The sequence below is a fragment of the Caloenas nicobarica genome, chromosome 4 (genome assembly GCF_036013445.1).
Source record: "Caloenas nicobarica isolate bCalNic1 chromosome 4, bCalNic1.hap1, whole genome shotgun sequence".
Classification (NCBI taxonomy): domain Eukaryota; kingdom Metazoa; phylum Chordata; class Aves; order Columbiformes; family Columbidae; genus Caloenas; species Caloenas nicobarica.
In genome coordinates, this window is record NC_088248.1 from 62,499,181 (window position 1) to 62,519,167 (window position 19,987).

At 38.8% G+C, this 19,987-nt stretch overlaps 1 protein-coding gene across 2 annotated transcripts in view; it reads left to right on the top strand.

Annotated features, from left to right (window-relative positions):
* The first annotated feature begins 3,187 nt into the window (after positions 1-3,187).
* Positions 3,188-19,987, top strand: part of FAM184B (family with sequence similarity 184 member B) — a 41,868-nt gene continuing 25,068 nt past the window's right edge. For both annotated transcript variants that reach the window (XM_065634261.1, XM_065634262.1), the window contains exons 1-2: positions 3,188-3,529; positions 17,728-18,492. In XM_065634261.1, the coding sequence (XP_065490333.1) occupies positions 3,395-3,529; positions 17,728-18,492 (900 nt within the window). In that variant the 5' untranslated portion in view covers positions 3,188-3,394. The remainder of the gene's footprint in view (positions 3,530-17,727; positions 18,493-19,987) is intronic.

Genomic DNA, 19,987 nt, shown 5'->3' on the forward strand with positions numbered 1-19,987 from the left:
TTCCAGTGCCTCACCACCCAAAGATATTTATGTGTAGGTATAAATAATGCTGGATTGATGGACTTGGGTTTCAGTTGAGATAGTGAGATAAACTGGGTGAGTTTGATCCATATGGGTCACACCTTACTTAAATTATACTGATGTTTAAGCCATGCAGGTTATTAAGAATTTTATATGTGTATTATGAAAGCCTACCTGAAATTTATTTTAGCCATTTAAGGCTAATTTGCGTGGTGTCAAGGATTTTGTAATAACTGTATCCAGAATTGCACCTTTTCCCATTTGCCAGTCCAGATGATGTTAACTTAAAGGCTCTTTTAAAGATTTACTGGCATTGACTGATTAGCTATCACAGAATGTTTCTGACATCTGAGTCACTGATATGAACTAAACATGTGACAGAACAAAGTGCTTTTATGTTAACCAAGCAATGGCAAATTGCTTTGGTACCATCAAAAAAGGATAAGAACTCAGAAGTTACTTCGCGTGCAGATTTTGTTCCAAGTTGTTTCTTTTCTGTTTTGCAGGGGAGAAAAGCATTATGAAAACATTATAAAAGGGGGAAAGTAATTTGATATTTTTATTCCTCCCACATGTCTCTAAAATAAGAAAGTATTTGATTCCAAGTCAAAGCTCACCAGAAGGTTCCATGTGGTTCTCACAAAACCCACGTTTGTATAGTACACACTCAAATTATGCTTTGTGACATCTTTGCTTTGTCCTCTTATCTATAGGTGGTCCCCAGATCGATTAGAAGAAAAAAATAGGTCAAATACTCATTGAAAACTCTGCCATTATCTGCTGAAATTCTGTTATTGAAATCAAGTGGGTTTTTTGAGTAGTGGAACTAATGAACTTGAGTCACCTATGAATTTATCTTCTGTGGTTGCATTTTCTGGTGCTTGAAGTCTGATTGAAGCTTTTCTGATGTTTGAAGTATCGACTCATCTGGACTCAGAATAATTTACCAGTGACAAATTATGTTCTGCTAAAACACTATCTTGTAGCAAGGCATCAAGTCTTTTCCCCTCTGACCCCCTAAAATACATGAACAGCCTGTTCGAAAACATCTCAGTGGTTTATTCATTTCCCAACGTACCTGAAGATCTGTGCTCCTCTGCTCTGTCTGTGCCTATATAAGTGTCACAAGTCCCTGTCCAGCCGTGCCTTCAGGTCCAGTGTGTCCTCTGCTGTTCAGTAGAAACAACATCAATGTTACTATCTGTGTAGTAGAGTGATAATATAGGTAACTTATTGTAAGTACTTTTAAAACCTTTTCGCATTTTCTTAATTTGCTTTCTGTTTTCACTCAGTTTTGTTGTTTTTCTGAGGAAACAAGGTGCTAGGAAATTGTTCTAGCCCTTTGTGTTCTCTCGATTGTCCTAATAAGCTTGTCAATTTCAGCAAAATTTTACATTTAATTAAGTTCCTACACTTTTTTCTTAAATTGATGACCACGTAGAGAAGATATTATAACCATATTAACTGAGTTAAACTTAAGTGTGAACACATGTCTAATCAGATACCAGACAATTGGCAGTGACATATCCTTATGCCCTTATGTCATATATCCTTATGTCATAGAAAAAGTTTCAGTCACAGGCAGCAGCATCTTGGACATTAATATCAGTGAATGAAGAAACTATACTTAGTCCTTCCTGGGTGCAAGGCTCTGTTTCTTACCTCTTCTTATAAATGTTCTGTCTGGGCTAATCTTCTTTTCCCTGCTTAGCATCTCCCAGCAACTGTGACCATCTTAATTTTCCTTCCTGGCCTTTCCCTTCTATGCTGTTTCTCAGTCAGTCTCCATTTCCTCTCACTCCTGGAGTGAAGATTCTTTCTGCGTCCAGAGACTTAGTGTCCCCTCTTTTCTCCAGGCAATTAAAGGGTTTAGTTTCTCTGTCCCAAGGTCTTTTCTTCTTCCATCTTCTCACTCTTCCTTCTACCCACTGCCTGTGGGCATTCTTCTTCTGCCCTGATCTTCTTTTTCTTAGAGTGCTTATTTTTAACAGTGCTTTATCTTTTTTTGCCCTCACCGAGAATCTCCCTTCTTTGCTGAAGATTTTCCCTTTTTCCTTTTGCCCTGCTCTTAGCTGACACCAGATAATCCTCCTTCCCAATTCTGATAATCTTGAGGAAGCACTTTTTCAAACCCACCACTAGTGAAGTGGAAGCTTCTTGCCCAAGAAGGATGGAAAGACTGCCAGGAGGTGAGATAGAAAAACTGTCTTACCTGCACAGGGCAGGGGGGAAGAAGCAGCCTCATGTCGGCCCTGGCTGGCTGCAAGAAAGCATGAGCTGAGAGTGTCCTCGGTCTGCTCCGTAGGATTTCTTATGCTGGCTACAGCTGCACATCAAAGGGGTGTTAAGCAGCTCTCAGCTTCTCTCGTCCTTTCTTTCTTTTCCTCTTCTTCGCCTCTCTGACTTCACCCTACTTTGCCTTCTCCTCCTTCCCCTTTCTTCTAGACTTGTTTAAACATGTCCACTAACCATTTTCTTCTTGCATAACACTTTACTGAACCATTCTTCTTTTAAAATCCCATTATCTTACTAGCTTGTCTTTTCCAATGCCCTTTTTTCTACCTTTTCTGTCCTTTCATTTATTTTTACATGTAGAAGCCTGGTCTCTTTGAAGAGAGGGAATGGCTCACTGATGAAGAAAAAAAGCCCAGTAATATTGTCTGTTTTCTTCTGGCACCTTTCCAATGCCTTTGGTGTAACTGAGGGGAACTGACCCGTCTCTTTGACTAAGGCAGAAGGGCCAGACCCCAGACACCGCCCCCGGGCTCAGCTGTGCTCAAGTGTGCCTCTTGGCTGGAAGAACTGCTCCATTCTGCTTTCAGAAAAAATCAAACCAGGCTTTCTTCATCACTTTGTTGGTCCATCCGGACTTAGAGAAGATTGCCAAAATAACAGAGCTTGTGAAAGGTGCCAACATCGTCCTCTCTCGTGACCTCTGCAATCCTTTGGCAGCCCAAGAAGGTAACATGATTTAATGTGCAGGCGATCTCTATAACAGATGCCCGGCAACGTCTTTGCTGCTGCCTGTGCGGCTGGCTCAGCGTCTCCTGTGGGAAATTTGTAGCATCCAGCCGCTGGCATCGTCTGACGGAAGCTCAACCATTTGAAGAGAAGGGGAGGGAAAAAAATCCCTATCAGGATGTTCGCACATGCTGTTCTCTGCTTCTTCGCCTGCGTGTTCTGCTGAAGGACTGGGACATCTGCACAGAAGGGAGAGCAGTGACGGCCGGAGCTTGCCCTGTTTGGGGCTGAAGTTCCCCCAGCACTGTGGAGGTTTGGGGGGGTGCAGCGCGCCGGGGGCGCCGGCAGCCGGGGAAGCATCGCACAACCCGGAGTGTACATAGGCAGACGTGATTAAAATATTTCAAGCCTAATGGCCTCTGGCATAAACAAAATTCATCAGCCCGGGATTTGCAATGGATCTGGAGCCGCTCGCAGCAGCTCGGCAGAAGAATGCAATCAGGAAATGCACATGAAAATGTGCAAGAAGATTGCCCAGCTCACTAAGGTAAGTCTCACTGTCGCAGCCTTCCCAGGGAGGTGAGCCTGCCCGGGCCGGGGACGGGAGCCTGGCTCGGACCTGCCTCCTCTGATGGCCCCTGTCTGGGAGGAGGGAAGGGAAAACGGCCCCCTCTTAAAAGGCGGTTGCAGAAAACACCGATGTGCACAAACTTCCTTTCAAACAGTTTCCCCGCGGGTGCTACAGACCAACGTTAGCGGGTTGCCTTTGTCGCTGACGATCGACATCTCGCACTTAACCGCTCTAATTAGCGTGTAACAATAGCGAGAAGAGCTCAAGCTCTGCGAAGACATAGGACTTGCCTGTGCGCTGCTAGAAGGGATTGACGGTATCCGCGGTTTTTTGTTTTTTGGGTTTTTTTTTTTCCGGAATTACGGAGACGTTAATTCATTTGCGTTTTGATAGGTTCTAGAGTAATATTGTTGCAAAGCTGCAGCGTAGCTGTGGTACTAAAGTACAATCTTACTTGTTGTCTTCTACTTAATTGTTCCCGTTGTGCTTAAGTAGAAATACTTTAAATGACCTTCGTAAAAGACAGGAGTTGGAAAAGAGGCAGGACTAAATTACGTAGTATATTGTAGTGAAACTTTTAGTCAGTACCGAGCTCAACTAGTAAATATTTGGAACATTTTCCACACCATGGTAAGAGAAAATCTATAGGAGGTAGCAGTTATCTTTTAAGCTATTTTTATGCTGCACCTTTGTGAGAAAAAGCTGCTGCCTACCCATGTTTACTAATGCAGCTTTTACATGTTCTGTAACCTCACTGCACTTGGTAAAGACATTTTAGCAATGAAAAAACATGGACTAAAACTACAGGTCAAACAATAGGAAATCATTAAGATTTTCAAGTTAGAATGGCTTACTAGTTCCAGTGCCATTATTCCTGTCAAATGATGACTGTATGTGATAATGTGTATCGTGTATGAATACATGCACAAGTGCTATGTATATTTACACATATACTTGCTATATTACACTTACACTATACCAATACTTTACCAGTGCATTGATTGTATGTTTGTATAATAGTATTTCGTATACTATCTGATCCTTTTTGCCCATGAATGCACACATTACTCTTCAAGGTCCATTTTCGCTCTGTAGTATTTGAAAGAAAACTATCCAAATAAATGCCCTTTTAAAAAAATTATTATTTTGAACACAAATGTTTGAGCAATGAAGTCTACAAATTCTTAAAGAGAAGCACTGTCTGTTGATTGATAACATTCCTGATTCCTCAGCCACAATGAAAGGTACTTGAAAGATGACTGTAAATTAGATTAAGATGTCCCGAGTTGTTCTCTTCTTTTCTGCTATCTTTGACCAATTTTGCACACTAAGTAAAATTTGTCCATAAGTATCACTCGAAAAAAATTCACAGATTACCTTTTCTAACAGAAAAACAATAGCTGGGTCTCTATTAATTGATACCTTACACTTCACAGTAACAAGAGTTGAGGAATGACCAGCTCTCTCCTTCTAGGTGGTCTATTTCTCAACAGCAGACTTAGGTCATATTGATGAGATCTGTGCAAAGAAACACTTGTTCAAAATTTTCAACTCTCAAGCTAAACTAATTTTCTGTAGAGATTTCTGTGCCTTCCTGTTCATAAAAAGTGATTCTTTTTAGTGTCTCTCTAATCTCAACTAAATTTTGAGGAAAAAACATCTCCTTCCTTTCTGAAAACATATTACTTTATAAAGTTTGTCTTATGGTTGGGGAAGAAATTTGTGAGAGCTATTTTAGCAGCAAACAGGGAAAAAATCACCTCAGTGCAAAGGATCATAGCAAAATGTTATTCCAGTATTTTTTTCAGATGCTTTTGCTAAGTTTCTCCTGTTAAAATGTGGATGGGGTGATTACTTTTATTTGAATTTCCCCTCTGGATACTTTTCAGTCATCTGAAATAAAGATTATTTATACTTGAAGCTCAAAAGATTCTGTTTTAGAATGTGGCCTTTAAGAACTCATTTTTTGTGCAATAACACTGTACTAGAGAAAACACATGGTAGAGGTGGAATTTTAATGATACACTTTCCCTTCTAAATGCTGGGTAGACTAATACTGTCCAACGGCAAACATCTGAGAAGCAAAATCTGACACCAGATTAGCTGAAAAACGTCTATATGGAAAATTTGTTATAATCATTTTTGGTCTAGGAACTTTAAGAGCTCCCTTCGAAATCACTGTTTTCTTGACTATATTACAGTTGGAATAATTATAATTAAATCCCTCCTAACTTTAAATTGCCTGTAGTGCTTTCCTTTCCCAATTTTAACCTAGTGTGCAGTACTGCTGTCTGTTATTAACACAGCGGCAATTTCCTGTCCCAGTGATGTTAGATTTTTATTGCTGGGAAGATAATGATCTAATTTCTCAACCACTCTGCATTGTGCCAGGAGAAACGAATGCAAAATGTTTAAATTACATGTAGGATACAGATGTTGACTTACATCCTGTTCCGTTGTTACATAGTCAGTAGTGGCCTCCTACTCTTAAAGGCAAAGGCAAGTGCCAAGGCACCAACAGCAGAACCAAACTGGCTGAGGTGGCGGAATTTCCATTGCCGCATGACCTGCTGATTACATTGTAAGACATGGGTTGGTACAGGGAATCCCCAGGGGTGAACAGGACACAGAGGTCCTGAAAGCTGCTCCCATTCTACTGCCATGCTATGAGAGGTACAATATAGTAAGTTTTCATACCTTCAGTCATAATTTTTTCTGTTCTGCACCATTTTGGTTGTAGCGGCAAAAATACAAACCTTTAGAAACATTTTGTTTGCTTTGGGCAGCAAACTACTTGCTTTTTGGAGACCATTTATCAGCATTTTTAGATGCCGGGCCCTTCTCACACAGATTGACTTTTTCCACTGTTGACATGTAGAACATTCAGTGTTTCTCCACCTCAAGCTATCATAGTGAGCAAAAACAATTAGCGTATTTCAAACTCAGTCAGACTCCCTGTTCTGCTCTGTCCCTTCTCTTTCCCCAAAACTAAGGTGGCCTTTGTATTTCAAGGCAGAAGTGGACACAGATCCTTGTCTACCATTAGACATCTGTCTGCCCACATTTGAAGTACACTAATGAACATGGCAGGTTTTTATTATTAACTGTACAGTTTTTCTTTTAAAGACTCAGCTCACAGTACTAAATGAATATGCGGGACAAACAGGGTGGGTTTTTTTAAACATACACATATATTAAAAAAAAAGAATATATTAGAAAGTCTAAACTGATATTTTTTGTTCCCATGGATGCAGGTAAGAAGTTTAAAAGTAAGATTAGTGTATTTAGATAAGAGCTGTCTAGGCCTTCTGAATTTTGACCTTAAAATCAGATAACATCGCAGCTATTTCCAGATGAGCTGTGCTTTGATTTATGAACTTAGAGAAATCAAAACGCAAACATTCTGTTTGCAAATGGGAATGTCCATCTGTAGTTGTCATTCACATATACAAATCACATATACACGTATACACATTTAGTTGGTAGGCACCTTTCTACAACACTAGTGCATTCAAATTAATAGGGACTTGGAATTGGTGCATTCTAACGATTGTAACAAAATGCATGACTTTGCACCAGTAATTAAGTTTAGACTTCTCCAGCAGACATTGGACCCTTGGCATGCTCTTTTGTGCTTGTCAGTTCTTTGTATTTCTTATATGTTTAGCAATAGCATGGAGTTTAAAATGCATGGTGACTTTTATATGACACTTTGGGTGCCCTGCTGCCTCAAGCTGCAGATTTCTAACATCCACTGGCTGTTACAGGATTTTCATGTGCTTATGGATTCTCAGGACAGCCCTTTTTAGTTGAGATAGGATGAGAAATGCAAATGAACTCTTGGAGTGCCGAGGAGAGTGGATCAGCTTTCATTGAAAATGCAGCTTAGGCAGGGCTGGCAAGAAATAGATACACTGCAGATATCCGTGTTATTCAGGCTTCTTTTCAAACCTCTGCCAGTGGGCCTCAAACCGTACCTGCTGTTCTGAGCTGCAGTGCTGGAACTGAGCTTAATTTGAATAACCAGGATGGTGACATTACCTGGCGATCAGAGGGCTATTTAAGCCACAAAACGGTTCTGTTTCCTTCGTAGAGACACTCCTGGATACCAATGTAGGAATGTTTTTAATGAGAGGAGATAGTTACCCTCAAACGCATTTTCACTAGGGTTTCATCTGACTCTATATTGGGAATTTGGGAGACTTGTTGTAAGAAGCACATTTTAAACTGCACTATTTCTGAACAGGTAGATTGTTAGTCAAAAAATGAAACAGCTTGATGAAAATTTGGTGTGTGTATTTATGTTGCATACTGTGTCTCTTAACAGAGGAAGTGAGTGCTGATGCAGGGGAAAGTTAATTGTTGGTAAGACAAAATTAAGAACCTCTTTTTTCCTTGAGGGGAAAGAAATGTGAAAGGTGAGCATATGTGTTCCTCTTCTAGAAGCAGCAGCATAGGCAGATGTTTCTTAATGAAACTATGTGGAGCAGTTGAAAATGTTACACATTCTGGCTGGTTGTCACCACCAGTCACCAGGAGGTTTATTGCCCCTCAGTTCAGTTAGCACTTTGGAAAAGATGAACATTATTTAATAAACTTCAGTGGAAAATCAGCCATATAAGCAATCCCCACTTGCATTAGTTATTTAAAGAAGGATGCCTGACTTTTGCACAGATGTGTATGAGATACAGTCTCATATTTATTTCTATTAGCTTCACTCTGGGGGTGGAAATTTACAGAAGAATTAGCAGGTGGTCTGGTATGTGCGTGAGGGCGTCGACTGTTTATAACACTCCAGTGTTTTGTTACATGGCCATATATTAGATAGTTTAACCTTTCCTGTCTTATTCGCCATTTAAAAAATGGCTGATAGGTTCAGGAACGAAATATGATCAAATTTTAATGCCTTACTCTGGAAGCACCTGTCAGCTGAGCAACTGTAACAGAGAACTCCTGTTGTCTTCTCATGTTTCTAGTTGAAATATGTTGCCTTTTCCACGTAGTTTAAGCTAAGTTTACTGACCTTATTTACTGCGATGTGTTAACAGTACTCCGTAACCAATGCTTACAGTGGCTCAGCTGATGTGCAGTTAGTTGTTATGCGACCAGAGCTTTCCCATGTGCTTGAGGCTTTTTGATCTCAGCTCTCCAGGGGGGTATTCAGTGTTCTACAGAAATGAAGCAAAATGGAACAGCATAAAAACTAGGATCATGCTTTCGGAGCAACGATATTTTTCCTTTGGGCAGGGAATATAAAATCTGGATTCCATGTAGGCAAAGAGAATCTTTTTAGAAAGCTGCTTAAATTAGGCACTAACAAGACTAACAAAGTCAGCTATCAATATTCCCATGTATTTGACTTGATGATGTATTTGTTTTCATTGTTTTTATGTACAATTTTCTAGCAGGATTTCAAAGCTAGCATTGTTTTTGCCTACTAGCTGACAAAAATGTGCAGACTAAGATTTCTTAATTTGTCATCACTACGTTTTCCTTACAGAAGTAAGTTCCCTTTGGAACTCCTGTATCAAAAAAATCTATGTGCAATGTCATATAATTGTGTTGATCAACTAGTCAAAAGCAGTATTAAAGCCACTATTTCTATTAGGAAGGAACCCAGAATCTTATTATTGGATGGCCAAAAAATTGTCATTTAAATTAATTCAAGGTATAAGAATGACATCTATATATTGGAATTACATTCTTACCATACAATTTTGTCACTGACCATACCAAGTTTGCAGAAAATCTGACAGCCTTTGTAACCAATAACTCAAAGGTACTTTATAATGGAAACTACATGCTAAATTCAAGTCACTTCTTCAAGGAACCCCAGTTAATGTTTATATACCAAATGTTGTGCATTTTATTAATATGTGCATTACAGGCAATAGGTCATAAAAATTTAGTGATCCATTAATTGCACAAAATAAAATTGCAGGGTTATAGTTTTTTCATGTTCTATCTTTTCTTCCTGGGTAATGTGTAAAAATACTCTTTTCAGTGACATTATAACTGTGCCTCTATCCTAACGTTTTCTTTAACCAGTATGTAGATGCCAGTATTTTACAATTGAGAAAATTATGCCCAAGTTAGAAGTTTATGCTAATTCAACTTAAGACATTCTCACTTAAATGTTCAAAAGCTGTGTATTTAGGCTTTAGAGCACTTCAGCATTGTGTATGGTATATGAAATACTTTTTTCCCCTGAGGTCATGTCTTGATTAGGTAAAAGAGTGTTAATGTTTTATGAAAACAGCTGTTACACTGAGGTGGAACTACCTCTGTTGCTACCTCCGCAGTCAGATCTTAAACGCAATAGCTGTCTCACTGTAACAATTAACTTATTTTTCATACCTATACACAACCAGACTGTCTCTGTGGTGTTGAAGATCTCTTAACCCGTGCCTTCAGTGGGAACAGATAAGCATGTGAGTTTTCCTTGCTTGTGATTAAAGCCATCAGGATGTGAATGTAGTTGGTCCGGTACCTAGACTGAGTTAATTTATCCTGCCTCCCAGTGGGGCGCAGTAGCTCAGGCTTGACTGTGCTGGTTCAAGACTTGTCATTTTACTTAATGTATATTCACTTGTCTTCCAAAGGGCTCGGAGGCAGCAGAACACATATAACCCCTATTACTGAGGATGCACTGCCTTTATTTCATAAAGAAACTGCAAACTGACTGTTTTCAAATAGGCATTTTTTTCTTTAAAATTAATGACCTCAGTGAAAATCATCTGAAGTAAGATTGTACCTTTTTAATGTAGTTGTTATTCAGAACTTCGTATAACGTGGCTTTTAGGCACTTAAACATAGTTTTAACTTTAAAACAGGTTAGTACCAGAGATGTCTTCTGTTTTAATTGCCTTTGGAAGCTACAGCATTTGGCTGTGAGTATGCACTGACATTTAGAGGATTACATAAGAGCTGCCTTTAGATGTAAATATTGGATTACAGTTGAATATTTTGCTTTTTTCATTTAGGAGAGAACGACTAGAATTTGATAACAGGGCTGTTAGGAACTATAGCTGGTACTTTAAAATGTTTTTACAATGTTTAAATGTTTTCACTAAGATGCTGGTATACCTTAGCATGCAACCGCAGTCCATTGCCACTCTCCTCTTGGCAATGCACCGTACAGTCCTTGTCCCCTGATTTTCGAGATGAGGAAAGTGTATTGAACAGCACAGCTCCCTCTCCGCTTGTGCACCCAGGTGGGTGAACACAGTCAGGGTCTGGCCAGGCAGTGTCGTCAAGTCATAGTAGTGACAGGTGTCTCTTGGTCATCCAGTGCAGTCGTTGTTCACAAGATGATGCTGTTAGAGACTTCTGGGGTTTTAAGATTTAAATTTTAATGCTTAAAAAATAAAGTATAATTAAAAATTAACATAGGCATTTATGTTTGGACTAGGCTTTTATCACAGACTGGTTTGTGTTGGAGGGGACCTTTAAAGATCATCTAGTCCAACTCCCCTGCAATGAGCAGGGGTGTCTTCAACTAGATCAGGTTGCTCAGAGACCTGCTCTTTTTATTCAGACCAATTTAAATGTCCCAGACTGTTTTTACTTTTTCTGGTAATAAATGGTAGCTAAATTTTCATGGTTTTATGATGATCAATGCAATCTTGGGAGTGTCCAGCATATACTTAATAAGAATGTCTTCCTGAAATGGGAATGTGAATAGTGGCTGTATTCAGTCTAGCTCCATTTTACTGTTATGAGTGTTTGGGGAGAAAATTACATGAGTAATAGTGTAGTCTTATGATGTGTATTATTATGTAGTCCTTTAACTACATAATAATATGTTGATTCTGGCTGCTGCAATAGTAATTTGAAAGGGAGGACAGAAACTGAAAGAAAAATATCTTTTAAAAAACACTGTATGCTGAGGTCCATCTGAGGCAATAGCTTGTCCCTGATGGTGCTCAGAATGTTACAGGAATCTGGCATGCCTCTAGTGCACTTGTGTATTCTCCCTGCCTCCAGTGATTTGTGCAAGTTTTCAAGAGGCTGCCAAAGTATCTTAGTACTTAATAGCCCGACTGGATTTTTCTTCAATAAATTTCTCCAATCACTTATTGTATCCATGTCACCTTTTAGTGTTACAGACTCCTGTGACAGAACATCTGTACTAAGTTGACTATAACATGATATACTGTCTTCTGTTTATTTTAACCTGCCACCTCCTAGCTATTTTTTGGTTCATATATTGGAAAAAGCGGTGAGTGATCATTTGGTATTTACCTTCTCCATTATACTTTTGACTGTAGGGATGGCATGGATGAAGTTCAGTTTGAGATTAGGATACTTAGCGTTCTTCATGGGTACTATGTGTCCAAGCTGCCAATGTAATTAATAGAGCCTAAAGAGTAATCTAGTAGACCAACCATTAGGGATTGAACTAAGTTTCATGAACTATCTAAAACTAATGTCATTTGAGATTTGAGCATAATCTGCCTAGTTCCGGAAAAGCATAGTTATCCTGCAAAACCTGTGGCATATTTGCCAAATCCTGTGTGGATGTTTTAGGTGCCTATGGCATCTTAAATGGCACCAGATCTCTGAGATTAGGCAAGTGAGTCAGCACCTTGATGTCTACCTCAGGGAGCCGAATCCTTTCAGGTCTCTGTCAGTTTTACTGGCTGGATCTCTGTTGATGGGTTCTAATGGGAGTTTACACAAATGGCACATCAGTGAACACCTAAATCCCAGTATTTTAATCTCTAACAAAGCTGTCTCGTGTTACCTTCCTAGCTGTGTCTCTTTCAGAATTGGAGAGTCATAGTTTATTGTGTTATTTCTTATCACGATTGGTTGTTCTTGTTGCTTTTTAGTATACTTTTTTTAGTTCAGTTAGACTCTGCTTGAGCCAGAGGGGAACCATAACTACATGGTGTATCCAAGATGTGGGTGAATCATAGATTTATGGTTGTGATATAGAAAGGTGTTTTCATTTGTTCTGCATTTGTTGCTTGGAAGTCCTGTTATCTAGCTGTCTGACTGCTGTCTTCATTGTGTATTTTATAGCTCCAAGATTTATTTCCTGAGCAATTTCAGATTCTGTCAATGCGTATGGAAAATTTAGATTTACTCTTTTAAAGGACATTATATCACATTTATCTACACTGAACTTTGTGTCTTTTTACCACTGTTTTTGTGAGGTTCTTTAGCAACTCCTATAGTCAACTATCACTTCATACTGATTTTAAAATTTTCAAAATTTTAATGGATGTATTCAGTAGGATAGCTGTACAGGACTCTAGCGACTCTATTCATGACCTCTTCTGAAAACCGACTTCTCTCTGAGAGTAGCTGCATATTATTAGCATGAGAAAACTGCAAGGCAACTGAAATCTCCTAGAATACTGTGCTTTTCTTTTTTAAAAGTCTATAAGTAATAAACTGAGAAGAAAAAAGCCATAACCTTTTCGTAAACGTAGAAGTGGCAGAGGATCTGTGAAACTTTCACACGTATTCCCACCGTTGAATTTGCTTACAGCAGCAAAGAACTTAATGGTGCCTGCAGTAGCAGAAACTGGTATTATTAATTCATGGATACCTGAGGGTTTTGATGGCTTCTTTTCCTAATTAGCGAAGTATGTAGAACATATAAAGAAATATTTTTAAATATTAAAAATTCCTTTATCAGAATTTCACCTACAAACCACAGGAGAGTACGAATTCAGTCCAACCTGTATAACGCTTTAGCCTGGATTAGGAAGAAACAGGCCTCATTTTATCTGTGCTTATCACAGATCTACATCAAAGGCAAAACCTGCAATAAACATTTTGTTTTAAATAAATTATAATATTTGTCACCATAGAAAGATGTATTTGTTTGAGAAAATCTCTTTCACCCTGGGCTGTAATTAAATACATGATTCTACAGCTTATATTTACAAGATTTCCAAATTCTACTGTATTTAAAGTAAGGAAATACTTTGAAAAACAGCAATCAAGTGAGACCTTACTTGATTAATTTGTTTGTTTACTGCATTTATTGTAATATTGGACAATGTTGCTTTATCATAATCTGTAACGAGATTTTTAAAGATATTTTTGATGGATAAAATTTCAGATAAATATCTAGAATCATCAAGAAAAAAAAAACCTTTGAAAGCACTGAACATATGTCTGCAATTTTAATCTCCTTAAAGATCTTTAAAAATCTGGGATGTAATGAAACATCTTCACAAAATTGAGAGTTAATTTGGCAAATGAATTCTGCACCAATGTATTTAGATCTGGTTAATGAGATGAATTAGCTTATATTTTTGAAGCATAGTACAGATCAAATTTCGGGGATATAAACCTGCCAAGCTCTCCTATAAGTTTTAGATACGTAACAAAAACCGGACAGCTAAATTATCAGTGAAATACATGGAAATAAGGCCTTTTTATTCCTTCTATTGATACAGAATTTTTGACTTCACTTCTGAACTAAAAAATTCACCTGGACTACAATGACCTTGAAATGGACAGAGGGCATAGATATAAATGTGGCTTGTGTCAAACAAATCTTCTGTTTCTTGCATGTTATCTATCTGAAACAGCTTAATAAGATGGATTTGAACTCATCCAACACTGTAAAAGTCAAAGATTTATGGAGATATTTGAGATCTTAAGGAGTTATGCAAGAATTTAACTGATAGAGAGGTGAACAGAAAGGACTCTGAAATCAAACAGTTTTGCCTTTCCGCTTCTCTAAATATATGTGTATGCGTGTCGATTTACTTTTTCAATGAATAAGCATAATCTTTTAAGGTACTTTAATCTAGTTCTGTGGTTTTTAATAGACAGAAAAATTGCCTAATTTACCTTTTAGTGAAAAATAAGGTGATCCTCTCTGACAGCATTTGAATACAGCTTAACCTGATGAACACACTCAGGATAAATTTGATTCGCTTCAGGAAGAACAAAGAATTAGAAATATATTTCATGTACATGTCATGCCGACTGATTTTATTCATTCTAGTTTTTAATTCCATGCAAAATCTACAGAAAATAATAGTGGTTTTAATATTTAAGTTTTGCAAAATTATTTCAAAGTTGTGGAGAAAATATAAGATACAGCTTGAATCAGGAACTGTAAACAACAGGTTTATAACAACATACTGTAGGGAGGCAGATGCTACAAAGATCTGGGTTAGAGCTTGCAGTACTTGACATATAATTAATGATTTGGAAGTAAAATTAAACAACATATTAAAATTAACAGGTGATATTAATTCAAAGGGAATAATAAACATCTAAACTAGATGGAAAGAAAAAAGGAATACGGATGGAAGACAAAATAAACTGTATTCAGTTTGGAAAAAAGCTTTTTGATTTTTTTGTAACTTTAGATTCTGAAACACTTTGAGATGTTTGGAGTGCCGATTTTTCAAGGCTTCTCTCATATAAACGGTTAAATGGGTAATGTTATCAACAGTTGCTGCAACTATTTGAATGCATAAAATTATTGTTGTGGTTTCAGGAAGCCACAGAGAACACAAGGAGAGATATGAGACTTAGCTCATGAGGTCCCTGATCGTATGGTACAGCAGTATCATTCAGCTGAAATCAGCACAGGTGGGAAAGTGGATCAGCACTGTAGCTAATCATAGCTCAGGCCTGTACCTTAATTAAAAGACATATTTCCTTATTCAGTGTTAGAAAGAATGAAAGGTACATATTAAATTATTAATTTAAAAGTTATGGGAGATGGTTTTATTTTCCAATCTGTATAGACATAGTAACAGAGGGGGCTAAGGAATACAGAACCTTTTTTGTCAATAACTGAACTTACTTTTAATAATTCCTCTGTGCTTTGCTTTAGAGGAGGCCCTGGCATGTTGAGATACCTCATACTGCTCTGGTCTGCTTGGGGATTAGGCAAGACAGAATTCATAAAAACCAATTCACCTCCTGGTGTGAAGATAAGATACTGCCGCTACTGGCGGGAGGGAGACAATGCAGTCACCTGGCCTAGATGAGCCTCCAGCCAGATAATTAGCAATCAAACCTTGCCTCCTTCCCTGCTGTGGTTAGGGTGCTGCCAGGAGTACACTGTCCAGCCCTCCACTGCAGGTCTTGTTCTCATTCTGTGTTTCTTTTTTTCTTTTTCTTTTAGCACTTTCTCCATCATTAAGGATTTCTGCCCACTAGCTCAGGCCACTTATGATCTTTTACCTTTCTTTGATTTTTCTTATCATACTCACTACTCACCTTCCATACCAAACTGTCTCGCTTCTTATTCAGCTAGTAAAGCGACCTGCTAGAACTGTTTTTTTCATTATGGTAGTCAGGTTCCACCAAGAGTAGTGTTTAACACTGCTGTAGGAAGATATAAGAGTCTTTTTCAGTTTGAACACTTTAGCTTTGTCTTCACTGATTAGGTGCAGCTGAGTGTTTTTTGTTATTTTTACATCACCATAAAGAAGAGGAGGAGGGAAATGCCATTTAGATTTCCAACATTTGGAGGATGAAGTAGGACTAATTAGATGTATTCATATTCAACGCACTGTTCGTGTTCATGTGTGTACTAGTGTTTTTACCAACCTGTCATAATTCTCAGTACCATGTTTCCCAATACGTTCTTGGAGAACTCTAAGGAGGCAGTAGCCATTGGTATTATGCTAGTAACACAAAAGCTAGCGTACAGCTCTTTCCATTTGAAAGCAACACTGTCTGTATTGTCAAACTGATCAATTTTAGAGCTGCTTTAGAAAAGCTGTTTATCAACACAACTTTTAAGAGGTTTATACCACATTAGCCAGCAGTATATACACTTGCAAAGAACAGATGTTGAAATAAATTTTCAGTATTTTTCCTTCCAGCACATAAAGTCCCAGATTCATCTCACATAACTCCAGTCTCTTAAATGAGGTATCTCAATAGGAATATAGTATCTATATTTGGTAGGGAGTGAAAGGCATGTGTGAGAGGCTTAAATTTCATAAAGTACAGAGCAGCAGCCCTCTAAAATTAAATCTCTTAAGAAGGTTAAGATACTGAGGAATCAGTTTCAGCACCTGAGCTTGAAGATTAAATTTAAGGACATGCATTTTCAAGTCAAAATTCTTCATTGTGCTTCTAGTCACTCTTGAACAGAAGTGTCAGAATAATAGAGCAGGGAGGCCGGTTACCCCCCTTCTTGTATGTAACTCCCCTGAGATGGTGGTGATGATCTAATGCTCAGTGGAATTTGGGAGATCTCTATGATGAAGTCAGACTTTAGAGGAACCCAAATTCCACCATCAGCCTGAACACAACATAATATGAGACAGGCAGTGCTGATTTACTAGATAAATTAATCATTAAGAGTGGAAATATTTGAGTCACAGAGGCTGGATGTTCATCTCTGTTTTCTGGTGGAACAAAACACAGAAATGTGATCATCATCATCTGACCTAGTTAATCGAAGTGTAGCCCAAACTAATTACTGGTCATTCTAAGCCCATGGGAAAAATTAATCTTCTCCTTGAAATTTTTATGACCCTCTCCTGAACAGTTAAGTAATGTTCATAGGACGATTTTAGTTAGCGGGGAGAAGGAATCTGCTTGGCATGGTGCAACTATTTCTGTTTCAAAGGAAAAACAGTTAAAAATAACAGAGAAGAATTAACAGCATGTAATCTAAGGCCCAAAAATATACATATCTAAATGCAGACAATTACTTTGTGTCTGCTCGTCTTCTGGAATATGATGCTGTTACTCTCTTTTGTCACATATTTATCCAGAAATTTGTCCCATTTAACCCCATTGCCTGAACACTTCTCAGAATCAGGCCAAAAGGTTCTTGCAGTCGAGTAATACCTATTGAAATGCTGACCAAGCTTACTTGCAAGGCACATGCCTTCCAGGAGAGCATCTTCAGTGATGGCTTAGTTTGAGTCAGGAGTGAAAAACTGAATCCTCCTTACAAACTTTCCTTTCATTTACATCGCAGAGTGATTTTGGTCCACGTGAACTGGGCATCAGGACTTCAGGTTTCACTCTACAGATCTGCCACTAGTGGTCCCGGGCACCTGCTAATGCTAAAGGCAATGTGGCAGGTAGTCCTCCTGCTCGGAAGGCTGGGTCTACAAACACGGACTCAGTTGGCATTTAACCCCGTGATAAATATGGTAACTGAATTCATGACTACCATTTACAAGATACTTTAGTTTCCTATTCTTTTTCTTGTTCTATAGGTGATATATGCCCTGAACATTAAGAATGATGAACATGAAGCTGTTATGCAGGCTCTGAGAGAGGCTCATGAAGAAGAAATTCAGCACATTCTTGCTGAGACAAGGGAAACGATTATCCAGTGTAAAAGCAAAGCAGAAGAAGAACTATTGCTGAGAAAACGTATTCAGGCCCTTGAAATTGCTGTAGAACAACACAAGAGACTAAAGGAAGAAGCTTTGGCAGAGTTAACATTGTGCAAGAAGCAGGTGGAGGAGAGGGAGCTGACAACAGAAGCAAAACAAGCACAGACGGGCCTTTCTACAGACACGGTAGATACCAATGCAGATTTTGAAAACAAACTTCTGCATTTAAATCAGGAGTCTGATGGACTGCTAAATAAATGCAAAGCATCTAGGAGAGAAAATCTAGATAAAAGAGTAATTTTAGACGAAAAATACAGCCTGGAAGGACAAGCTTTACTAAACGAGATGGAGAACCTGAAGAGGGAGAACCAGAGAGCAACTGAAGAATATACTCAGAAAACAAGCAAACTACAAGCCTCTTATGAGAGAGAAAAAGAGGATTTGAAAAATGCTATGCAGCAAACTGTGATAGAAACAAAGAATAATTCTCAGCAAAGAGAAATGGAGCAAAGGAAGAGCTCAGAGGCTGAGAAAATTGTTTTGCTGCATCAGGTAAAGAAGCTGGAGGCAGATCTAGAGGAGAAAAGCCAGAAGATAAATGAGAGGAAGAAGCATTCCCAGAAGCTAAAGGAGAGAATACAGGTAGGGTATGAGACTGTGATCCCTGTCTTTGCCTATGAAAGTGCAAATTATCAGTGCTTCAAAATTTGGGCATGGAGGGATCTTGTAAATATCTTATTGAGTCAAATGATTTGTAAGCACTAAAGTAGTTTTAGAGGCTTAGAAGAGAAATAGGAGGGATATAGTGCTGAGAGTTTTAAAGAAAGAGTTAAGATGATTAGTAACTCATTAGAAGTCTTTGAACACTAGACTTTGTATTGCCTGAAGGAGGAGTGAGGTAAAATTTGTCTGTTGACAGAACAGAGCTTTACCTTTCCTGCCCAGAAATGTGAAGAGAACAGCAAGCAGGCACTACTGCTAGCAGTGAGTGTTTACGGAGTACGTGTTCTTTTTCCCTTGCAGTTGCCAACAGCTCCGTGCATGGATATGAACACAGTTAGATGAGAGATCTGAGCTGGCAGATTAGGAATCAAGTGCTTTGTATTGTATGACTCTTGCAACAGTGGCTTGTACCAAGTGACATTTAATGAAGGGTCCTTTACACCTGTGAAGTTTTATGTGCTGAGCCTTGAGACTCTCACCATTAGTTCCCACCTCACACTGTGCCCGTCTTACCCTAGCTGATGTGTATCTCATACATTTGCAACACAGCTCAGCAGCCCCTTTCTGCTTAATCGCATCACGTGTCAGATGCAGTTTCGGAGGCTGGCACATCATGGACAAGCTGCCAACCAGCTGCGTTTGGTACATAAGGTCAGGGTGTGGGAGAAACACTGATGAACTGTGCTGAAGCTGAAGCACCCAGCCATGCTCTGTGCTCAGCAGTTCTACTACCTTCTAATACTACTGGTCCTTCCTATCACCTAAACTCACCTACCAGACCCGTCCCCAACCCTATGACAGCAATCTTGCTTATTAGATAAGAAAACACCTTGAAGATCTAGACTTGGCATATTTGAGAATAACAATATTAGTTTCCTTATAGGAAATAATATTTCTCTCCTTTAGAGTGAGAGAACCCCAGAATCCTCTAGCGAGCAGGGTCACCCCAGTCAGCTGTGTTCCACCAAGACAACTGTGACCCACTTCACCATCTGCCTGTCAGTGTCATTTTGCTGATGGTGAAGAGTTCTGGGCCTCTTCTTTGAGTCTGTTCTGTGAGGGAGTTCAGCCTTCAATACAGTCACTGCGTTTTTGTTTCACAAAGTCAGAGGGCGAATTGAATACGCCTTCTGCAATGTTAAGGAGGTTTCTTTTCTCTAGGTCTCCTGTAACAGAGACTCAGGCACGGATTCCAGAAATTCTTCTTAAATAATTTATTCACAAGGGACATTGTAGAGCAGCTTAGGCTGGGTGCCTCCTGAAGAGGGACCCTCAATGAAAAAACTTTGACAATTAAGCCCCCACAAACCAAGCCCAAAATCCCTAGATGTCACCCCAAGCCATTGCAAAATTAGAAGCTTGAGGTCTCACTGTTCTTCATTGGATCTCTTCATCTTCATCAGGCAGCCATCAA